Below are 19758 nucleotides of genomic sequence, written 5' to 3'. Positions count from 1 at the left end.
GAGTTACCACAAGTTGGCTGTTGCATTACTTCAGCTTTCTTATATCCGATGTAACCTCAGAAAAATCTCATGAAGGTACGCTTTCCTTCCGGGTCCTCCCTAGTTCTCATTTTTGTCCAAATGACACCAATTCAAGAGTTGGACTCTAGTTATCTCTCCTCATTTAACACCCCAGTTGTACAGCTATGCAAGCAAATCATCCAGTGAGGGACACAGGGATGAGTTAGAGGAATGAAGAGACATGAAAGGGGGAAGAAACAGGGTGTCGACAGAAATGACATGGGAAGAGAGGTGCGTTTTTATTAGAATGCAATGAGTGATGTGTCAATGATAACTAATATGCTTTTGAAATAATGGTGAAGCTGGTAGCACTGACATCCCCATGTGTGCGCTTTGCCATGGAAGCAAATTGGCTTTTATGAGACTGCCTTCCATGGAGTTCAGTGCAGCACTTAACAAAGCTTCATCTGTTTACAATCCAGTGCTTTTTCCAAAGACGTCAGACTGGATGCTCACTCTGCCCAGTGCACAATGACTGGGAAAAAAAGACTTTACTCACAAAAACTCTATATTATGGTCAAAAGAAAGGCCTAAAACTAAGTTCTGAGACCGAAAAAGTAATCAGTTTTCACGTCGGTCTCCAGAGGTTTTATTTGTCCGTTTAGTCGTAGGTTTGCAGTGTCTCATTTCCAGAATGCACACTTCTAGTTGAAACAGGAAACAATGGAAGACTGTAAAATTACTAAACACAAAAAAGTTCATTGTTAAAAATAAATAAATTAAAAAAATAAATCTCAGTCTTGACTTTTTTTGCCGTTTCAGAAGCTTCACATATTTGTGAGTACAGTGTAATCACAGGGGATGCAATAAATGGCAAAAGAACATAAATAAATCTTCAGCTGAAATGTAATTATCCATTTGCCTGTTTTTTACTCGACTGTAGCTCCTCCATCGACAACACCACAAGAAGAAAGTGTAAAGCCTGTGCCTGGACATGAGCTCTTACTCGATGCCTCGGCTGTGTTATTGTGAAGCTCCCCTGGGGTAAATGTGAGGTCAGGCTATTGTGACTGCTGTGCCATAACTGCAGGTGCTGTGATGAAGGCACTAAAGGCTCAGGTCTCTCCGACACCTACTGTGGTAATATAACATCATATTTCATCACAGGTACAACAGATGTTGGAAGGCAACTGTACGCTGGGTCAGCTTTACTCAGCTTTACTCAGTTGTTTGCAACACCTCTGATTTATGTGCAAAAAAAAACCCCAAAACAACCTAAATCTGACTTTTAGTTACACAGCTCGTATATTTAACCTCTCCTATACTGAACTTGCTTGTTTTCCTTCAGTATTTGACTTACTCTCTTGCCCCCTCTCCTTGTTTTTGAGCTGCTGGAGTTTGTGTTCCCGGTGCTGCTTCTCCAGCTGCTGCTCGTGACGTTGTTGCTCCATCTTCCTGTGATACTCCAACAGCTCTTCTTGATGCTTGAGCGCCAATAAGTCCTGTTGGTGCTGGTGGAGAGAATAGACATGGTTGATATGGAAAGACAAGTGAATAAGAAAAAAGTTCAAACATAGAGTTGGAAAATGGAAAAAAAACAACAACAAAAAACAGCAATTCTGAATTTTTATTTTACATTTTTCTGTGCAGACAGGACAACCTCTTAGATAGTTCATGTTTTTGCTTTGTGTTTTTTGAACACACGTTCAACTTTTTATTTGAACCTGCAATGCATGCAGTGGCGAATGAGTGCTAGAAAAAGTGATGAAAGGGGAAAAAAAGTGATTCAAAAAAGAGTGACGTCAACATAAGCAGTATCTATGAAAGGACAAGCCTTCAAGAGGTTGCCAAGCCTCAAAGAGAAAGTGGAGGAGATCTGAATAATAATCGTCACCTCGTCAAGTGGCAGTTCTGACACTTCTGGAATCAAAGGCATCTGGGATTGATCAAAGTAGAAACGTGTATTTTGGTCAGATGAATCAATATTCTTTTTTATGGAAGAAATGGGAAGGAGGTGTGCTCCGGACTGAAGATAAAAAGGACCGTCCAGACTGTTAACAAATCCCAAACCTAGGCTCCGTAACATACAACACTTTAGTGATGGCAGCCGTGACGTACAAAAGTACATTGAGATTTCAGAGCAACATATGCTGCCTCCAAGATGTTTTTTTCAAGTGACAGTCATGCATTTTTCAGCAATGCAATTCTGCACACATTATAAAAACATGGCAGAGGAAGAAGGTGCAGGAAGTGTACGCAGTCCTGATCTCCACGGAGAATGTGCAGATCATTTTCAAATTAAATATAATGACAATCCTGTACAGCTGTTGACCTTAAGGCATGTTTGGATTAAATAACACCAGGATTCTGTCATTTGGTCCTCTCTGTGCCCGGGAAGAAACAGCAACGTTACGAGGTAATAAAGGTTTTATGGCACCAACTTATTTAAGAATGTGTTGAAGACCTCAGATGCAAAAAATGATTTATATCAAGAATTTAATCATAAAAGCTTGAAACAAACGCAAATGGAGTGATTTCACTTGAAGATGTTTTTTTCTGATGTGGGGTTGTAGATAAATACTAAAACTGGAAAAGACTGAAAAGTGCAGCCATGTTTGAGAGAAATAATAACAAGCAAGTTAATGTGGATACAGAGAAGACTGGAGAACAGACATTTAAGTTATTTTCAGCCCTAACTAATCCTGGCGGGTGGCTGGCTGCTTGTAGTAACACTGGGAAGCTTTTTAGCTGAGAGAGTCTTTTACAAAATTCACACACACAGGAGTTACTGGGCCAAGGTTCCCATGGAGACGACCGGGCAGCTAAATACTGCCACGAGATCAAATTACACCACCACACCCACTTAAATGTACACATTCATTTCTTTTGTCCTTCACAAGGTGCTGAGCACAGTACTGCTGCAGCTGTATCCAAGGAAGAATTGTAACCTCCCACCCTGTCTGCCACTCATCCCCCTCCCGTCCGACCACCTCACCTTAACATGGTCCTGCAGCTGGGCCTCGTGTTGTCGCGACAGCTGCTCATGCTGCCTCTGAAACTCTGCGATCAGTAGCTGCCTCTGGAGCTGCTGTTTGTGTTTGAGAGCCACCAGTTCTTGCTGCAGGTGCTGCTCCTGCTGGTCTGTAGGACGTTTAAGACCACGTCAACCAAAGCAGGTTGAATTTGTTTCAAGAGATTTTTTTTCTTTTTTTTTTAAAATAAAGTCTGGATTAGGGCTGGGCGATATATCAAGATTTTAATATATATCGATATATTTTCAAACACGATATGGTACGAGACAATATCGTTTATATCGATTTAAAAAAAAATAAATAAATACAATTTTTTTTTTTTTTTTAACATTTTTTTTATGATTTTGATATAGCTTATTTTGTGACAAATTGACTTGAATGTTTTATTTGAGATTTGCACAAATGTTTTGTTATTTGCACAACTGTCAACCTCAGTGGAAAAGTCTGCCTGTTACTGTCTACATTGTATTAATTGCACAGTGTATTTTAATGTAATTGTTATGCAGGAAAGGGATATTTGTTTTATTTTATTCAAGAAGCATTTTTATTCTATATATGCAGGCAGTTTATTTTTATTTCATTTGTTTTATACATTTTGATATTGTGCAGACCTCTGTTAATAAAGGAACCTGTGTGACATTTGGCACGAGGCTTTGTATTAAAACTGACTGTTTTTTTAAGGGTTTGATCAGAAAAAAATGAAGCTAACAGAGATGCTATGCTATAATGCTTTGGGGGAAACCCCAATTAAGGCACAGAAAAAATATCGAGATATATATCGAGTATCGCCATTTAGCTAGAAAATATCTAGATGACTTTTGGTCCATATCGCCCAGCCCTAGTCTGGATTATCACAAGACAAAGCAAAAATCATCACCACTTACTGATGACCATCCCATGGCCGGCCTCAGATGAGGCGGGAGAAGCTGCGGAGGGCACGGGTATGGCGTGGGGCTGGGAGACCAGGTCAAAGGGAGGCTGCTGGTGGTGGTGGTGGTGGCGGAGGTGAGAGTGGTCCACAACACGCAGGTCCATGGGAAGGATGGCTGTGGTGGTGGGGGAAACCTGCGAGGGCAGCGCCGCTGTGCTCACATCCACTAATAAAGACACACAACAACAAGGGAAATCGTGTTATTTTCTTTTCAGATAAATGGCTCTGTTTCCTTCTTTTTTTATCTGTAGCTGTAGCCAAAACACTTGACCCCAGTTACCCAGACGGAGCAGATCTGACTGTTTTCATACTTTACAGCAGTTGCAGATGCGTGTCGTGTTTAGAACTCAAGTCTGTTGTACGCACTGGATAAGAGCATTAGCGAAACACCAAACACATCAATCATGTGCAATTTTGAAAACAAGAGATCATGAGAGCATCACTGTGTGTTGTGGTAAAGGAAACCACCCAAGTATGGTGTTTCCACAAATCCACATAGCAGAGCTTAGAGACCAAAAACAACCAACAACATGGGTCTTACATCAAGAATCCGCTGACATATGTGTTGACTTGGGTTTGTAATTTCATTTTGAGTGTGCGTGTGTGTCTGTGCGTTAGAAAACAACTTCTCCTTTTCCTAATTTAAAGAGCAAAGCTGACAGGTTCTGATGTTTGGAGAAATCCCTCCCAGCGCAAGAGATCTCAGAGGAACTAGATGAGAAAATTACAAATCGGCACACAGTAAAGGACCTCCAACCATCAGGACTGGACATATGGTATTAAAATATCACTGATATATGCCGAAATTGCAAGATGAAAACCCCTGACAGGGAGGAAAAATAAGCACAAAATAAATAAATAAAAAATAGGCATGTGTTTGTGTTACAACCCCGATGAGTCATGCAATCTGCAACATTTAATCTGCTTTATAGGAGTAATCCATCGAAACATGGATAATAGGAGAAAAAAACAAGGAAAGGTCAACATGCATCAAATAGAGGTCTAGTGCAATCAGATTATTTCACACAAACAGCTGTATGACCGCACACACTGTTAGAGAAACAAGAAAACAGACGCTGTCTGTTCACCACTTTATTCCAAGTAATCGCTGACTTCTCAATTTAAAACGGCTAACATATGCAATGGTGCGTTAAATCTTTAATTTGGTGCTTTCATGTTAAATTGAGCTATGTATGTTTGTCAAAAAATATTACAAGAAGCGATCAAATCTTCAGATGATCCAGTCAAATGAATTTATGATCCCCTTCTGCTCCGTGGAGAACCACATTGCACTGTGCCAAGCCCCCTGCCAGTGATCAATATTCTGAAAACCATTGCAAAGCAACCCTGGCCTATCATGGATGGCCTGACATCCCAAGTGACCAATGAGGTGGTGAATGGAGTGGCGGTTAACTTGCTGATGTAGCCAATGACATCTCTGGTACCGGGCAGGTTTTAGTGCGGTGGGAAACTTGACACCATCCAGCGGGACAGCAGGGAGAGAAGAAAGGGTGCGGCCAGGCCAGACATGCTGGTGCTTCACTGATGCGTGTATGACTCCACTTGTTAGACTGAAGGCTGAACATAATATTCTTATTTTATGTTTAGTCCTTTAGGTTGAAAAAAAAATATATGAACAGGGCTTAAATCTATTTCAGAAAGGGTGGAGAGTAAGGATGGGCGGTATGGACAAAAAAATGTATCACGATAATTTCTGGCATTTAACCCAATAACGATAAAAAAAATATGAATACAAAAAGTGTCATCAACGGGAATATTTCTTTCTTTCAGGCTCATTTCTTTCTTCTTTCTTTCTTTCAGACTCATTTCTTTCTTCTTTCTTTCTTTCATGCTCATTTATTTCTTCTTTCTTTCTTTCAGACTCATTTCTTTCTTCTTTCTTTCTTTCATGCTCATTTCTTTCTTTCTTTCTTTCTTTCTTTCTTTCTTTCTTTCTTTCTTTCTTTCTTTCTTTCTTTCTTTCTTTCTTTCTTTCTTTCTTTCTTTCTTTCTTTCTTTCTTTCTTTCTTTCTTTCAGGCTCAAATTTCTTTCTTTCTTTTCTTTCAGGCTCATTTCTTTCTTTCTTTCTTTCTTTCAGGCTCATTTCTTTCTTCTTTCTTTCTTTCAGGCTCATTTCTTTCTTTCTTTCTTTCAGGCTCATTTCTTTCTTTCTTTCTTTCTTTCTTTCTTTCTTTCTTTCTTCTTTCTCTTTCTTTCTTTCTTTCTTTCTTTCTTTCTTTCTTTCTTTCTTTCTTTCTTTCTTTCTTTCTTTCAGGCTCATTTCTTTCTTTCTTTCTTTCTTTCAGGCTCATTTCTTTCTTTCTTTCTTTCTTTCAGGCTCATTTCCTCAATTTATCGTTTTTACCGTGAGATGACAAATTCTTACCGTGGGGAATTTTTTTGACGGTTTATCGTGAACGGTAAAATATCACCCATTCCTAGTGGAGAGTAGAGTTTGCTGTTCAACGGCACGTTTAGTAGGTGTCCATCTTCCTGTTATGTCATTCCTGAATCTCTCAACAGTCAGTAAAGCTGTGTAGCTGTCACTTTATGTTAAAAAGTAGGAAGAAAGAGACCTTCATTACTAGCTGCCAGTGATTGTCACTTTCACTTAATGTACAGCAGATGTGTTGTCCAAATAGTCTTTGGACATCCATGCCAAATTTTCAGTTCATCACCTCACATTTGTTGTGTCCGCGTATATTTGGACAAACATGCCCATCAACTGCTTACTCACATAACTAATAGGCAGAAATATCAAGGTCAAACAAACAAAAGCTTTTATTTGCACATCAGCTGGGTCAGTTCATTTAAATATGAAGTCTCACTCTGCACAGCGGGATGCTTTCAGAGGGGTCCCTGTCCCAGTTCTCTGTTATCTCCCCCACTCCACCCCCAACAATTACCAACATAAACTCAGTTAACACCTCAGATGCAGCACTTTTCCCTACACTGATTCAGATGAATGACATTAGTGCCATACAACTTCCTTTAAGAAGATATTTGAAACTTGCAAACAATATTCAAACTCATCCTGAAGTGGCTTTCTTTAACAAAACCAACACGTAACAAACAAAATAGGCACAGCAGTCCAGTCTTCAACACTGCATGAAAGGGACAACAGGCTCCAAATAATAAAAAAAAAAACATGCACACATTCCGCGTCCAGGTTTTCCCAGATGTAAATAATTTGGAAATGGAAATCTTGTGAAAAAGTTACAAATCCAACCTCTCTGCTGTGCTGCAGCTCTTCCTCCCTGCAGACAGGTTGCCATGTATGCATAGGCTGCTAAACATGCCAACTTGTAAAAAACAATCCCAGTGATTGACACTGGTTAGACTCCACCAACAGTAGATCACACTCAGTTTTTTCTGCATATAGAAGTGGTTTAAAGCCCACCTCGTTTAAATTTCATGCTGCCTCGGTCTTCCAAGAACAAAGATATTTCTTCCTTGCAGGGGAAAAGTCTATTTCCAACCAAGTATGAAGTAGGTGTATTTGATGTTTGAAACAGCAATTGTGGCTCCCCCGCCGCTGTGATGAGGTAGTTCCACCGTCTAGCAATCCCAGCATCAGGTAAAACCACCTCAAGAAGAATCCGGGTTCATCTACCTGATGAATGTGGTGATGGCGAGTCAAGCCCAGAGTAGAAGATCACTGCATTAAAACCAAAGATTGAGATGCACGATCTTAACATTTTCTTCATATTTCCAGATATCACACAACACTCTAAACGACTGGCTCCGACCCCCCAGCAGTCAGAGTTCAGCTGGTTCACACACAATGAGGAGGGCATGATTTGTCCCACATGTCTGAGCATTTTCATTACTCCACAAATTACAGGCTAAATGTTATAAAACGGCATGAAACAATTGTTTGCTATAAAATAGTGGAGAAAAGGGAACATTTAAATCAAAGAGGGTAGGCCGGAGCACTTTTTCTTTTACCTGTTTAAAATAAAAAAATTGAAGGCTGGAATGCTGGAGGGGTGTTAGCTTGGTGTGAATGCTTATGACGAATGAATGTTTTTGCAACATGAACAATCGTGACCGCTACCAGCCGGGTTTTGTATCTTAAGACAGTTAAGCCCCCCCCTGCTCAACATTGTGGGTTGGTAGGAGCAAAATACTATTTTTAGCTTCTGAAATAGGACACAAAAAGTTTGATATATTGTGCTTGCACGGGTTTGTGTCATAAATTGTGAGAGTTTGGTGTATGTGGAGGGACCTCCACCAACAAACGTGACGACTGAATGTAGTACAAGTTTAGGAATTGGAGAAAAAAAAAAAAAAACAATTTCAAAGCCTTTCCAAGCAGACAAAGAGAAAGTTGGCATAATCACTTCTCTAACCAGCTATTAAAAGGGCACCCACGCTGGCTGACGCTGAAAGCTGTTGCTGGCTCCAGATTTTGATGTTAGCCACTCAAAGGTGCACACGCACAGGATTCAGCAACTCTAACATCTGATAACCACGTTGCATTTATTAAAGAAGGAACTGACCCAATCTTAGATCAGCATCGGGGCCAATACTTGCGTCATTCACTGATCAGATATTGGAAGGTCGGCAGCAATAAGAAAAAATGCTGACATAACCCTAATTGATTCATCCTACTCAGATAAGGTGATGATTTAAGCAACGGCTTAATTTGAAGGGTTGGATAATGTAGGGCTTTTTCCTTACAGTTTTTGTATTTTTATTGCAAATGCTCACTTTGTAAATGTACCGCAAATAAAGTTGGGATAAACAATGTATTGTATGTGTCTACATACTTGGCGAATAAAGCCGATTCTGAATACATTTTATTTCATGTATTTTTGTAGGTTTTGCTCTAAAGTGCTGAGGCCGAGTAACTTTATTGCTTAATAACAAACACAGCAAGTGGATCGTGCTTCACTAATATTTATATCCATCCTATATCTGAACCAATAAAGACACTGAAACAGCTGTTAAAAATAAATTCAGTGCTCTGCGTTTACTTTTGCTTCTTCTTTTATACTCTTTTAAACATGTCTCTGATTAAAAAAAAAGGAAAGAAGGAAAGCATCAAAAGTTTCAAGGTGTAAAAGTTGTTTTATATTTCAAAATGTGGAGAATCATCACCGCATCATCAGTATTGACCAGAAATGTTGTGTGTCTTAGAAGACATAGCAGGTTTTACTGTTAGTGGTTCAACTCTGCTGGATTTAACTTACAGCAGCTTACAGGAAACGTTTGTGTCACCGTCAAGCTCTCCGAGATCACAGTCCTGTTGTGCCGTGACAGCTCTCAGAGCGGTGATCTAAAGAGGCATGTTTCAAGTAAAAAGAGAAGAAGAGACTCTTGTATCAGTCCACACAGAAGCCAGAATACAGCAGACAACGGAAGGCAGACATCTCTACGCTAATTAGCACAGCTAACAATCACGACACTCACAGGAGGTGATGTTGCTGTGCCGACATGTGGAGAGGAAGTTGCACAAGGTGACTCACTGAGACAGCAGAAGATATGATAAAACAAACACTGCTCCGCAGGTACAGATGTGCACCTTAGAATAAAGAAACAAAGAAAAAAAAAACAAAGATCTTGTTCCTACAAAAAAGACCCGTGTGATGCACGGAGACCACACGTGCAATTACTACAACAACATAGCAAGTGAAAAACTTATGAGTTTCCCATGAACTATAAGTCCAGTTTCCAAATCTAAACTGCAGCTTGTGGACACACCAAAATCCTCACTAGAAACAGGAACATTAAGGACCATTAAAGCCACAAAAGCAGGATGTAAGATAAACTGTTAACTTCCAGACAGGAAATGATGTTTACTTTAAGAAAATCCCATTGACTTGTGAGAGCTCCCCTACTATGCACATGAACATGCGAAATCTAGCTGGAATTGATGGAAATGAGCACAAAAATGCCAAAGAAACATCAGGCCTCCGTTTCTGTTCATTCATCACTCCCTCTCTGTCTTTCAGCCCCTCCCACCATCCTCTCATCCCTTTCTCAGACTAAGATTATAGATCACACAGACAGTTATTTATAGACTAGGATTCCCGAGGGAGTTCCTCACCCCACTGGGCCATCTGTGCAGCTGGAGAAAACCCCTGCATGCTTGCTCACCACAGCCCGAGACAGGCAGCGTGCACACTCACATTTCAAACATAATGGAAGAAAGGTGAATGTGATAAAAACAAAGCAACATGCCTGTGACATCAGCGTGAGCCTGATGGATTATGAATGAAAAGTCCTCGCTGACATATTGCCACTCTGCCACGAGCCCCGTGGACACAGGTGATCACAGGGGAGGGAAGGAAATGCAAGGCTGAGCTGCGGGATTGCGGCCAGTGGTTGGCTGGATGGAGGGTTTACAGACGGGGCTTCAGGTGAAAGGGTTAAGCAACAACAAGCTGCCCGTGCTGCATAAGATCGGTGCTGAGAGCCTGGTCGTTCTGTCCCCTCTTGCTGACAATAAGTCAATAGCCCCACTCAAGTGAGTACCCCCCTTCAGTGTGTACATGAATCATCAACAGTGGAACATCCAGACATTTAACTCTACGCCAGCAGTGACATTTTAATCTGGAATGAAGTGACACCAAGTACCGACACCACACATCCACTGAGCGTGCAATAAAACTGAGCAAACCAAACTCTTTTTGTGCACTTTCTCCTTTGTAAAACATGCATGTCCACACACAAACTTCCTTATGTGTTTCTACGGACAGAATAGCACGGGTGGTTGGAAGGACCGACGCTGCCATCTGCTTCATTCAGTTAACAGGCTGCTCTGAGTGCTGCTGCGCCCCGGTCCATACATCAGTGCCATTCAATAAACGCTGTCAGTACACACACACACTCACACTCACACACTCACACACTCACACACACACACACACACACACACACACACACACTGAGTGAGCACATGTCCACAGGTTAAAACAAGTGTATGCCGTAAAGCAAAAACAAAACAACAGACAAAACAACAGACTAACTTACAATTGAGTACTAAATATAGAAAGTCTAAATTTTTAAATTAAAAAAGAAAGACAAAAAGTCTAGAAACAACTCAAAAGAGCTGCGGTGGGATCTTGAAGACTTCCCTGCAGGCTACTTAAACAGTGATCCATGCATCAAGAGCTCTTACCCATCAGTAGTGCCGTGCTGTCCGGCTGTTGCACGCTTGTTGGTGTGTGTGGTTGAATCACTGGGCGAGAGAGAAAGTGTGTGTTTGTAGCCAGGAGAGCGACTGCGAGCGCAGCTTTAAAGTCCACTGCAGTGCAGAAGTAAAGCCGAGCGAGCTGATCTGAGCACAAATCGTTCCCCCGGCTCCGTCTCGCACTCTGTCGCCTCTGTTTCTCTCACCGACGTGTTTTGCACTGCCCTCCAGCTGCCACCCTCTCTGTTTCTCTCTTCATCTGGTCCCCTCCCACTCTCCCTCCCTCTCTCTCTCTCTCTCCTTCTCTCCCTCTCTGACATCAGAGAGCAATCTCAGGCATGTTGAGGATTTTACGAGCGTCACTCTCTCTTTACCTCCTCATTCACCAACCAACAATAGTGCTTGTGGCTGCATTCTCCTCGAGGCAAACTGTGCTTCTGGATGCGATCTTGTCATATTTTGACTCTCACGTCTCTTCTTTTACTTGTTGCTCGCATACATACACAAAAACATACACACAGGCATACACAAAAACAGCCAGCATTTCTGGCTCTTGTCCATCTACAGCCCTCCTACACACCAGGAAGCCAGCGGCACAGACAGCAGTTGTGAAGCTGACTCGGATGCCGTTTTAGTCTCGCAAATGAAGCAAAAACTCACACCTGCCACAGACACCCATCTCTGTCCACTACGCACACACATTACCAAACATCAACATGTACTGTTGGACCATGTTATGCTCATTTTCACATATCTAATTTTAATCTTTAGAGTAGATTACATCTACAGTAACTGTAATTATTTTTGAACAAAGACAGAACCTGTTTCCCCGTCTGCATATGTGTCTGTACTCGTGTACCGTGATGTTGTGAAACGTCATCACTGTTCATATTCGAAGCACGTGTCTCATCAAGTACTGTTGGAACCTTCAGATGTGTTCTTGTACCACCCACTTTATCAATGATGCATCCAGTAGAGACTTGTATAGACTTTAGACGGCAAGGTATCCCAGAAGCATTTTACATTTTGAAAGGCGTAAAAGAGAAAGTTATAACTTGGTTATAGTTTTAAGATATTTTCATGTGATGAAGCTGCATCCCGTCCGACAAAGTATGTTACCCCGAGCCCTACTCTAAGTATGAACTACTACCTGCACAAGTCCAAACTGTACTTGGAAATGATAAAGAGAGAATCACAAGAGGCTCGAAATGAAACTAAACAGATTTGGCTTGAATTATTTGTGATTGGGTGAATTCCTGAAGTCTAATTGGTGGGCAGAGTTAATGGCTCCTCCTCACTCAATTCCTGTTGCTGATCTGAGTGAGTGAGTGAGTATAAATGTGTGAGACTAGGGACCTATAGATAACTGTGCCCATGATGTTTGCACTCCACTGCTGGCTTCGAAAAAACCAATACATCCACTGAGCTAAGGTCAGCCAACTTGCCCTTAAAATGAAAAACACATTTCTTTGGTGAGGTCATAGTATCACCAGCCATAGCTGGTGATAGCATTAAAAAAACAGTACAGGAGGTTTCTGCATTAATCGTACAGAACTGTGAGGTGTTAATCCTGGAGAAATAAAAGTCTATGCTTAATTAAAGCTGATGGTCTCGCTGTAATGTCAAAGAAAGCTTTGCATTTAGTCACTTGAATAGAAAAGAAACAGTACTGTGACATAAAAATGCACACATTTTGGGGGGTCCTCATTTAGTGGCGGCTTCATATTGGCTTTCTGTCATACACACTCAATAGCTGTAGGAGTGAGAGAAGTGAGAAGATACCAGTTGTGAAAAGAACACTCTTTTTTTCTGAGAGCAAGCTTGGATAGAGAGTAGCAATGGGGAAGACTGGGCAATTGTTCAAGTTCATCCCAACGTCTTCTGAATGCCCGTCGTCTTTGGTTGATTCTTTTGGAAAAAAAAGAAGCGGAAACCCACTTTTCTCCAAGACTTTAGAACACAAGCTAAAATTAGCTGCCAAAAAGCTGCCAATGACACTCAAGAGCTTCCCCCTTCTCCAACACCATAGAATACGGAGATAATGCAACGAAAGAATGGGCTAATTTGAAAAGCATGACCTGACCTCACCCCACCCAAAAAGTACACCACGTCAGAACGCCCTTCAACTTGCCTTGGACTTACAACGAATGGTTGCAAAGAGCAGGAAAGATTTTGGAAGAATAGCTGTCAAGAAACATGAATAAAGGAAAACTACATGTTTATACCAGCCAGAAATGCAAAGGGGTTCCTGGATTTATCAATTCGATGTTGGTAAAATACTCAACAATTTGAGTTTTGAATTTATTGTTCTTCTGAACCAATAAGATGTTTTCTTCCTCATTTCTATACGATCTAAATGGCTTAGAAGGGTTGGTTAGGTTATACAGATTCCCATACTACACTTAAACCAAGCTGAAAACAATTGAGGTGTAAACTCTCATGCAAAGTGGTTCTCATGTCCTCATTCGCACACAGATTATTCCCCTAATTTGCTTGTCTACCAGGTAGTGGCAGCAGCTATCCATGATGCTGCTCAGTCCTACCATCCCATCTCTGAAGAGAAAAAGAAAACTCCTGATGATCTGACTCTTGCTATGAGCCTCGACTGGCACCGTTGACATTGGAGGGTAAAACAAAAAGGTCAGCATCTCCTTATCCAACTGGTGTTGATTACAAAAACCCCTAAAAACATTGTTTGTATGTCCAAATTTAAATCTGTGTATTCTCCATACATGTACGGTAGAAATGCTAGATGTACCAACATTATAGACTTATGAGCGGTGTGTTGGATCAACCTGTAGGCATATTCATCAGTATTAGCATGCTACCAGTGGCTATGTTGTTATAGTTTGACCTCCAAGTAGTCGGAGCCAAAAGCTCACAGTTGTTTCCAATTTAACATATTCACGAGTATCAAAAGTATAGTCAACTATTACAGTAACACGCTCTGCCCTACTGATGTCATAAGGGCTTTGTATATTTGTGAAGTCACATGTCGCTCTTGTGATGCTGGTAGGGTTGCCACCCGTCCGGTAAAATACGGAATTGTCCTTTATTTGAGAAAAAAATGTTGCGTCCCGTATTGAACTAATACGGGACACGATTTGTACCGTATTTTCCTTAACTTTTACACCATATTCTAGTTGAATTATTGAAATAAGTTAACTTTTACACCATATTCTAGTTGAATTATTGAAATAAATTAACTTTTACACCATATTCTAGTTGAATTATTGAAATAAGTTAACTTTTACACCATATTCTAGTTGAATTATTGAAATAAATTAACCTTTACACCATATTCTAGTTGAATTATTGAAATAAATTAACTTTTACACCATATTCTAGTTGAATTATTGAAATAAGTTAACCTTTACACCATATTCTAGTTGAATTATTGAAATAAATTAACTTTTACACCATATTTTGATGAGTTATTGAAATAAGTTAACCTTTACACCATATTCTAGTTGAATTATTGAAATAAATTAACTTTTACACCATATTCTAGTTGAATTATTGAAATAAGTTAACTTTTACACCATACTCTAGTTGAATTATTGAAATAAATTAACTTTTACACCATATTCTAGTTGAATTATTGAAATAAATTAACTTTTACACCATATTCTTCACCTGTAGGCTATATTACATCTGGGCTGATATGGACATAGGAGGATATTTCAGCTGCTATATGGTTGTCTGTCTGTACAGTCATGCAAGTTCAATGCTATTAAAGCACTTTAAACTTTAAATCAAAGCATTTCGTTTTTTCATATAAAATAAACACATTTTTATTCAGTTTAGAAGTTTTGGGGCTTTTTTTTTTTTGGCTCCTGCGCTGCTGAAATCAGGGCGTCCCTTATTTCTATTTCTGAAAGGTGGCAACCCTAGATGCTGGCTAACAACAGCAGCAAGAGTTCTAACATAACTTCAGCAACAGCCAAAAGAAGTTGTCCACCCCTCACTAGTACATCCTCAAACCGGACTTTTGACTCAGTCGGGTCTCCAGCGACAAGCCTGAACAGTTTGAAAAGACCAACAAAGGCAGGGATTAGACAGGAAATGATTTGAAGTCACCAGGTTGAGCAAACTAGCAGTGATGACTGACCGAGGTTTAATCTGTCCGGGCTTCACAAATTTAAAAAAGATTATACAAAAGCCAGGAAAGGTGGGAGTAAAAAGCTGAAGGGTGAAATATAGGAGGAAAATACAAAATGACTCTAATCTAAGGAGACTCACTTCTTATAATTCCATAACAATTAAACTCCTACAGTAAAATATCAAAATATAGACTATATAACTGCCATGACGCCCAGCAGCAATTACATGACTTTTGTGTGCTAATGCATCTGTTTGTGTGTGCCTATGAATGCTGTGTGGTCTGATACTGCGTGTGTGTTTGTAGGAGCTATTTATGAAGTTCGGCATAGAATCCAGGAAGCTGAGTTTTGTTTGATCTGTCAACACACCCACACACCTGGTCACGATAAAGGTCTTTGTTATCAGCTTTTTTGTATGGTGCTGACGTCAAAGGCTTAGCTAAGCTTCGGCCATGCCACTGATAACAGCTAATGCCAGTGATCCCAAACCACACAGACACACAGGGAAACAAATTTTCATTTTTAGAAGAAGAGGGAGGATCACCCCAGTGAAAAGATTGTGAAACTGAAGAGAAATATTGACATTTGCACTGAAAACCAGTGTATGGTCAAGGTTTGAGGGGCAAGTAACAAATACAAACAGCAGCGTTGGTGAACTAGAACTATAATTCATTCATGACAATCAGCAATGAATATTCGGATAAACACTAACCACCACACCATTATGTGACTGGCTCTGACTGGTGATCAGGCACTATGACCCCCCCATACACACTTACTGACTATGTTTTTGTCCTCTGTTAGTTCAGCAGAAGGTTAGCGTTAGTAACCTGTACTTGCAAACTGTAAGGTAATTATTTTATTTTATTATTTTAAACAAAAAACAGTATTACTTTGCGGAACTAGCAATATTTGATGAAGTTGGCAAAGCCTAAGAGGCGAAAATGTAAGCTAACAAGCCCACACGGCCAGCCAGGAGCTTGCAGACTCTCTTTTACTGATATCAGTAATGAAAAAAGGAAAGCTAAGTTAGTCCCAATCAGAGTTACAGAAAAACTATTTAACATTCTATGTTGCTGGAATTCCAAGGTGAGTCGGACTAATCTGTTTTATATAATCTAATGTAACTGATTTAATCTGCATGCAGTTGCCTTTTTTAGTTCGTTTTTGTTTTGTTTGTTTGTTTTAAGAACAAGGCTTGTGAAATCAAAATGCTCTTTTCTGGAATGTAATTTTCTATTTTTGAGATGAGTTAAAACTATACAACAGTTACGGTAAAATATAATCTGCTGCATACAGGGGTTTATATCGTAATTCCTTTTCTGTTGGATTTTGATAAAATGACTCAATCCAGTGACATTAAGCCTTTTGCTCATCTATTTGTTTATTTACTTATTTAGCTCTAGACTGTGCATGTCAAAATGTAGCTGGTGCATTTATAACATTGAGGTATAACGTACAGTTCTTGAAAATAGCCCAAACCTGTTTATGGCTCTTCTTGGTCTGTTTGGATTCATTTTATGAAGATGACTTAACTCCATTTGATTTTTTTCATTATTTTTCTTCGATATTAAGAATGACGCTAACAACAACTATCTCAAGCACCCAAAATACACCAAAGAGTCTGGACAGAATGAATAGAAACGTTATTGTTACTGGGAACAATGTCCAAATCTGAAGTCACATAGAAGATGCAGTTTGCATACAGCTGGAGTGTGAGAGACTTATGGAAACACTATGTCAGGGTTTATACAGCAATCCTTATGTTAAATTTAATACCAATCTAATACCTTTTTCACTACCTTCAGATTGTGACAACATTAAGTGTTAATCACGGACCTTTTAACATTAATACAGATTTTGACCTATAGAACACTATACAGAACAGATTTATAGACTCATTGATGTTGACCAGATCATTTCACTTTGTGAATGACAATAAAATAGACTGCTTAAAATGTAAAAGGTAAAAAATAATACCAATTTTAAAGAAAATAATACCTCTGACAATTAATTTAACACTTTTAATGGCCTTAAATTTGGCCATTTTCATTTATCACTTTTTAATACTTTTTAAAACCCCGCGGAAACCCTGTATGTATCCCTATCAATAGAGAGAGAGAAAGAGAGAAAGAAAGAGAGAAAGAAAGAAAGAAAGAAAGAAAGAAAGAAAGAAAGAAAGAAAGAAAGAAAGAAAGAAAGAAAGAAAGAAAGAAAGAAAGAAAGAAAGAAAGAAAGAAAGAAAGAAAGAAAGAAAGAAAGAAAGAAAGAGAAGAGAGAGAGGGGGGGGGGGGCATACTTGAATGTAAATATTTTGTATGAACTCTTGAGACATACAGTAAAAGAGGCAACAGCTGCTGCAGGTGGAAAAGCAGCGTTCAGTTATTTGCAACACCCTAAGAAAGCCCTGGCAATATATGAGTGTATCTGAGATAAATAGCCTGTGTAGCTATCTGCATTAGTCGGCGTGCACACATGTGCCTTAAATAATATATGTGGCATAATGATTGCAAGGCATGCTGAAATACAGAGTGTGGCAACTAGGCAGACATTGCTGATGAATAAGTAATGGATGGCGTCTGACTCGTAATATCCACACATTTTTGCGTGCACACACACTCAATGCATACATGCGCTTCCTAACCACAAGCCTGTTCAAACTTGTGGGGGGACGAAGATAGCAACTCTCTCTCTCTTTTCTCAGCTTCTTCTGCTCTTGTCTACCCCCTCCTCGTTACAGAGATGGGGGGATGGTGGGAAGGAGGGAGGAGGTCTGCTCTTTTCATCCGTCTCCCCAGAGAGCCCCAGACCCAACTCCAAATATGTGGGATACAGTGTCGTTTATTATTGATTTGAGTTATTTATAATAGACACAGCCCTTACACCCCCCCCACCCCTAACCCCACCCCACCACACAAAAACACCCACCCACCCCTCTCTTGTTCTTTCTGCCTCAATCCCATTGGACCAGTGCAAACAAAAAACATCCATTACTAAAAATAAAAAATATTTAAAGCACATTTCTTTTTCAAGAAATATTTGTTCATTTCTAAATTTTAATTACTGTAGCTGAAAAATTATGGGACCCCACAGTGTCTGGACTATTATGACCCAATTCAACCCTGATATAAAGTGATGCTTGTGTGCAAAAGAGGTATTATTTGATTATTTCTCCATTGCTTTTTTGACACTTGTTTACTTGTCAATAAAAAAAAGGCAGAGTTTGGAGAAAATTGCTCTCTGGTGTCTTTAAAAAGCAGCAGTTTGGAGCAGTTCATCTTTAATTGTGTGTAATTGTGTGTAAATGTTGTTTTGAATCTTTTACAAAAAAGAAGATGGCAAAAAGAAAGATACCAAAATAATATGACAAATAAAAATCAATCAATCAAAAAATCAACCTTGTTGTTATAAACCTGCAAAGTTATCTCTAACACAATTACAAAACAGTCTGGTAGAATAACTGTATGAATTAAAGAGATTCCCTCTTTCCCATCCAGTTTTGCATGCGATCCCATAAAACGAGGAAATCTCTCGATACCAGGTGCTTTTTTTTTTTTTTTTTACCAATTTTTACTACTTCAAGAAACCAGCTGATCTTAAACTTCACCTAAATAATGAGGTCTGAACAAGTTATATTATCTGAGTGTATTGTTGTGTAAAGAAAAAAGATGAAGGCTACAAGAAATTTGAAAAATTTTAAAACAAAATGAATCCAATACAGCATACAAACGAACAGCCCTTATAACACACCTTCAATTTGCTTGAGGCAACGCAGGTTTATTTGTACGCCACATTTCATGTACAAGACAATTCAAAGTGCTTTACATAAAAATAAATAAAGAAATAAAAATGCATTTAAAAAAAATAAATGTTAAAAAAACTGAATTAAATACAGACGAAATACAGAAGAATAAAACAAATGTGATGCAAGAAGTAAAAAGGTTGTGGTGCATCATGGTAGATTACTGAGGCATTCTGGGAGTTTGTTCCACAGGTAAGGAGCATAAAAGCTGAATGCTGCCTCCGTGTTTGGGTACAAAAAAGGGAATGACCCCGATGACCTGTGGGTTCTGGTCAGAGATGTATTTTAGTCCTAGACCATTCAGAGTAGGGCTGGGCGATCCATCCAATATCGATATACCGCGGCTTGTAGTTAAAGGGGACATATTATGGCATTTAATGTATATTTTAAACAGGCCTTGAATGTCTTAAAAACAATCTAAAACTTGTTTTTTCGCATGCTCTGATGCGACCCGTCTGCTCACACTATACATTCATAATACTCACATCGGACTTCTGTGTACTGGAACTGCAATGTCAAAAAGAAGTGGAAGAAGAGGAACCCCGAAGTGGGAGACACCGAAGATGCTCAGCAAAAACAAACGCGCTGCATTGGCAATTTGTGCCATTCTGTGTGGCAATAAATTAAAAAAGATTAGACAACGTCGTGATTGGACAAGGAATTGGCTGGGCAGACGTGGGAAATGCTGTGTTTTATTTCTTCTATTAAAACATGATTTGTAATTTGCAACATTTTAAACTACAAATAATAG

The 19758-nt window shown here is 39.5% G+C and overlaps 1 protein-coding gene across 5 annotated transcripts in view; it reads right to left on the bottom strand.

The window, feature by feature from the left end:
• Positions 1-19758, bottom strand: part of hdac4 (histone deacetylase 4) — a 176112-nt gene that overhangs the window by 70958 nt on the left and 85396 nt on the right. For 4 of the 5 annotated variants that reach the window (XM_061723935.1, XM_061723938.1, XM_061723937.1 and 1 more), the window contains exons 3-5: positions 3917-4129; positions 2996-3141; positions 1361-1511 (exon numbers count right to left, since the gene is read on the bottom strand). In XM_061723935.1, coding sequence (XP_061579919.1) covers positions 1361-1511; positions 2996-3141; positions 3917-4129 — 510 coding nt within the window. Of the gene's footprint in view, positions 1-1360; positions 1512-2995; positions 3142-3916; positions 4130-11090; positions 11331-19758 lie in introns of those variants that run through there. The other variant, XM_061723936.1, reaches the window with a different exon arrangement.

The sequence above is a fragment of the Cololabis saira genome, chromosome 6, assembly GCF_033807715.1.
Source record: "Cololabis saira isolate AMF1-May2022 chromosome 6, fColSai1.1, whole genome shotgun sequence".
Taxonomy (NCBI): Eukaryota; Metazoa; Chordata; class Actinopteri; order Beloniformes; family Belonidae; genus Cololabis; species Cololabis saira.
The sequence above is the reverse complement of the archived record's forward strand: the minus strand, read 5'-3'. Positions and strand labels throughout refer to the sequence as shown.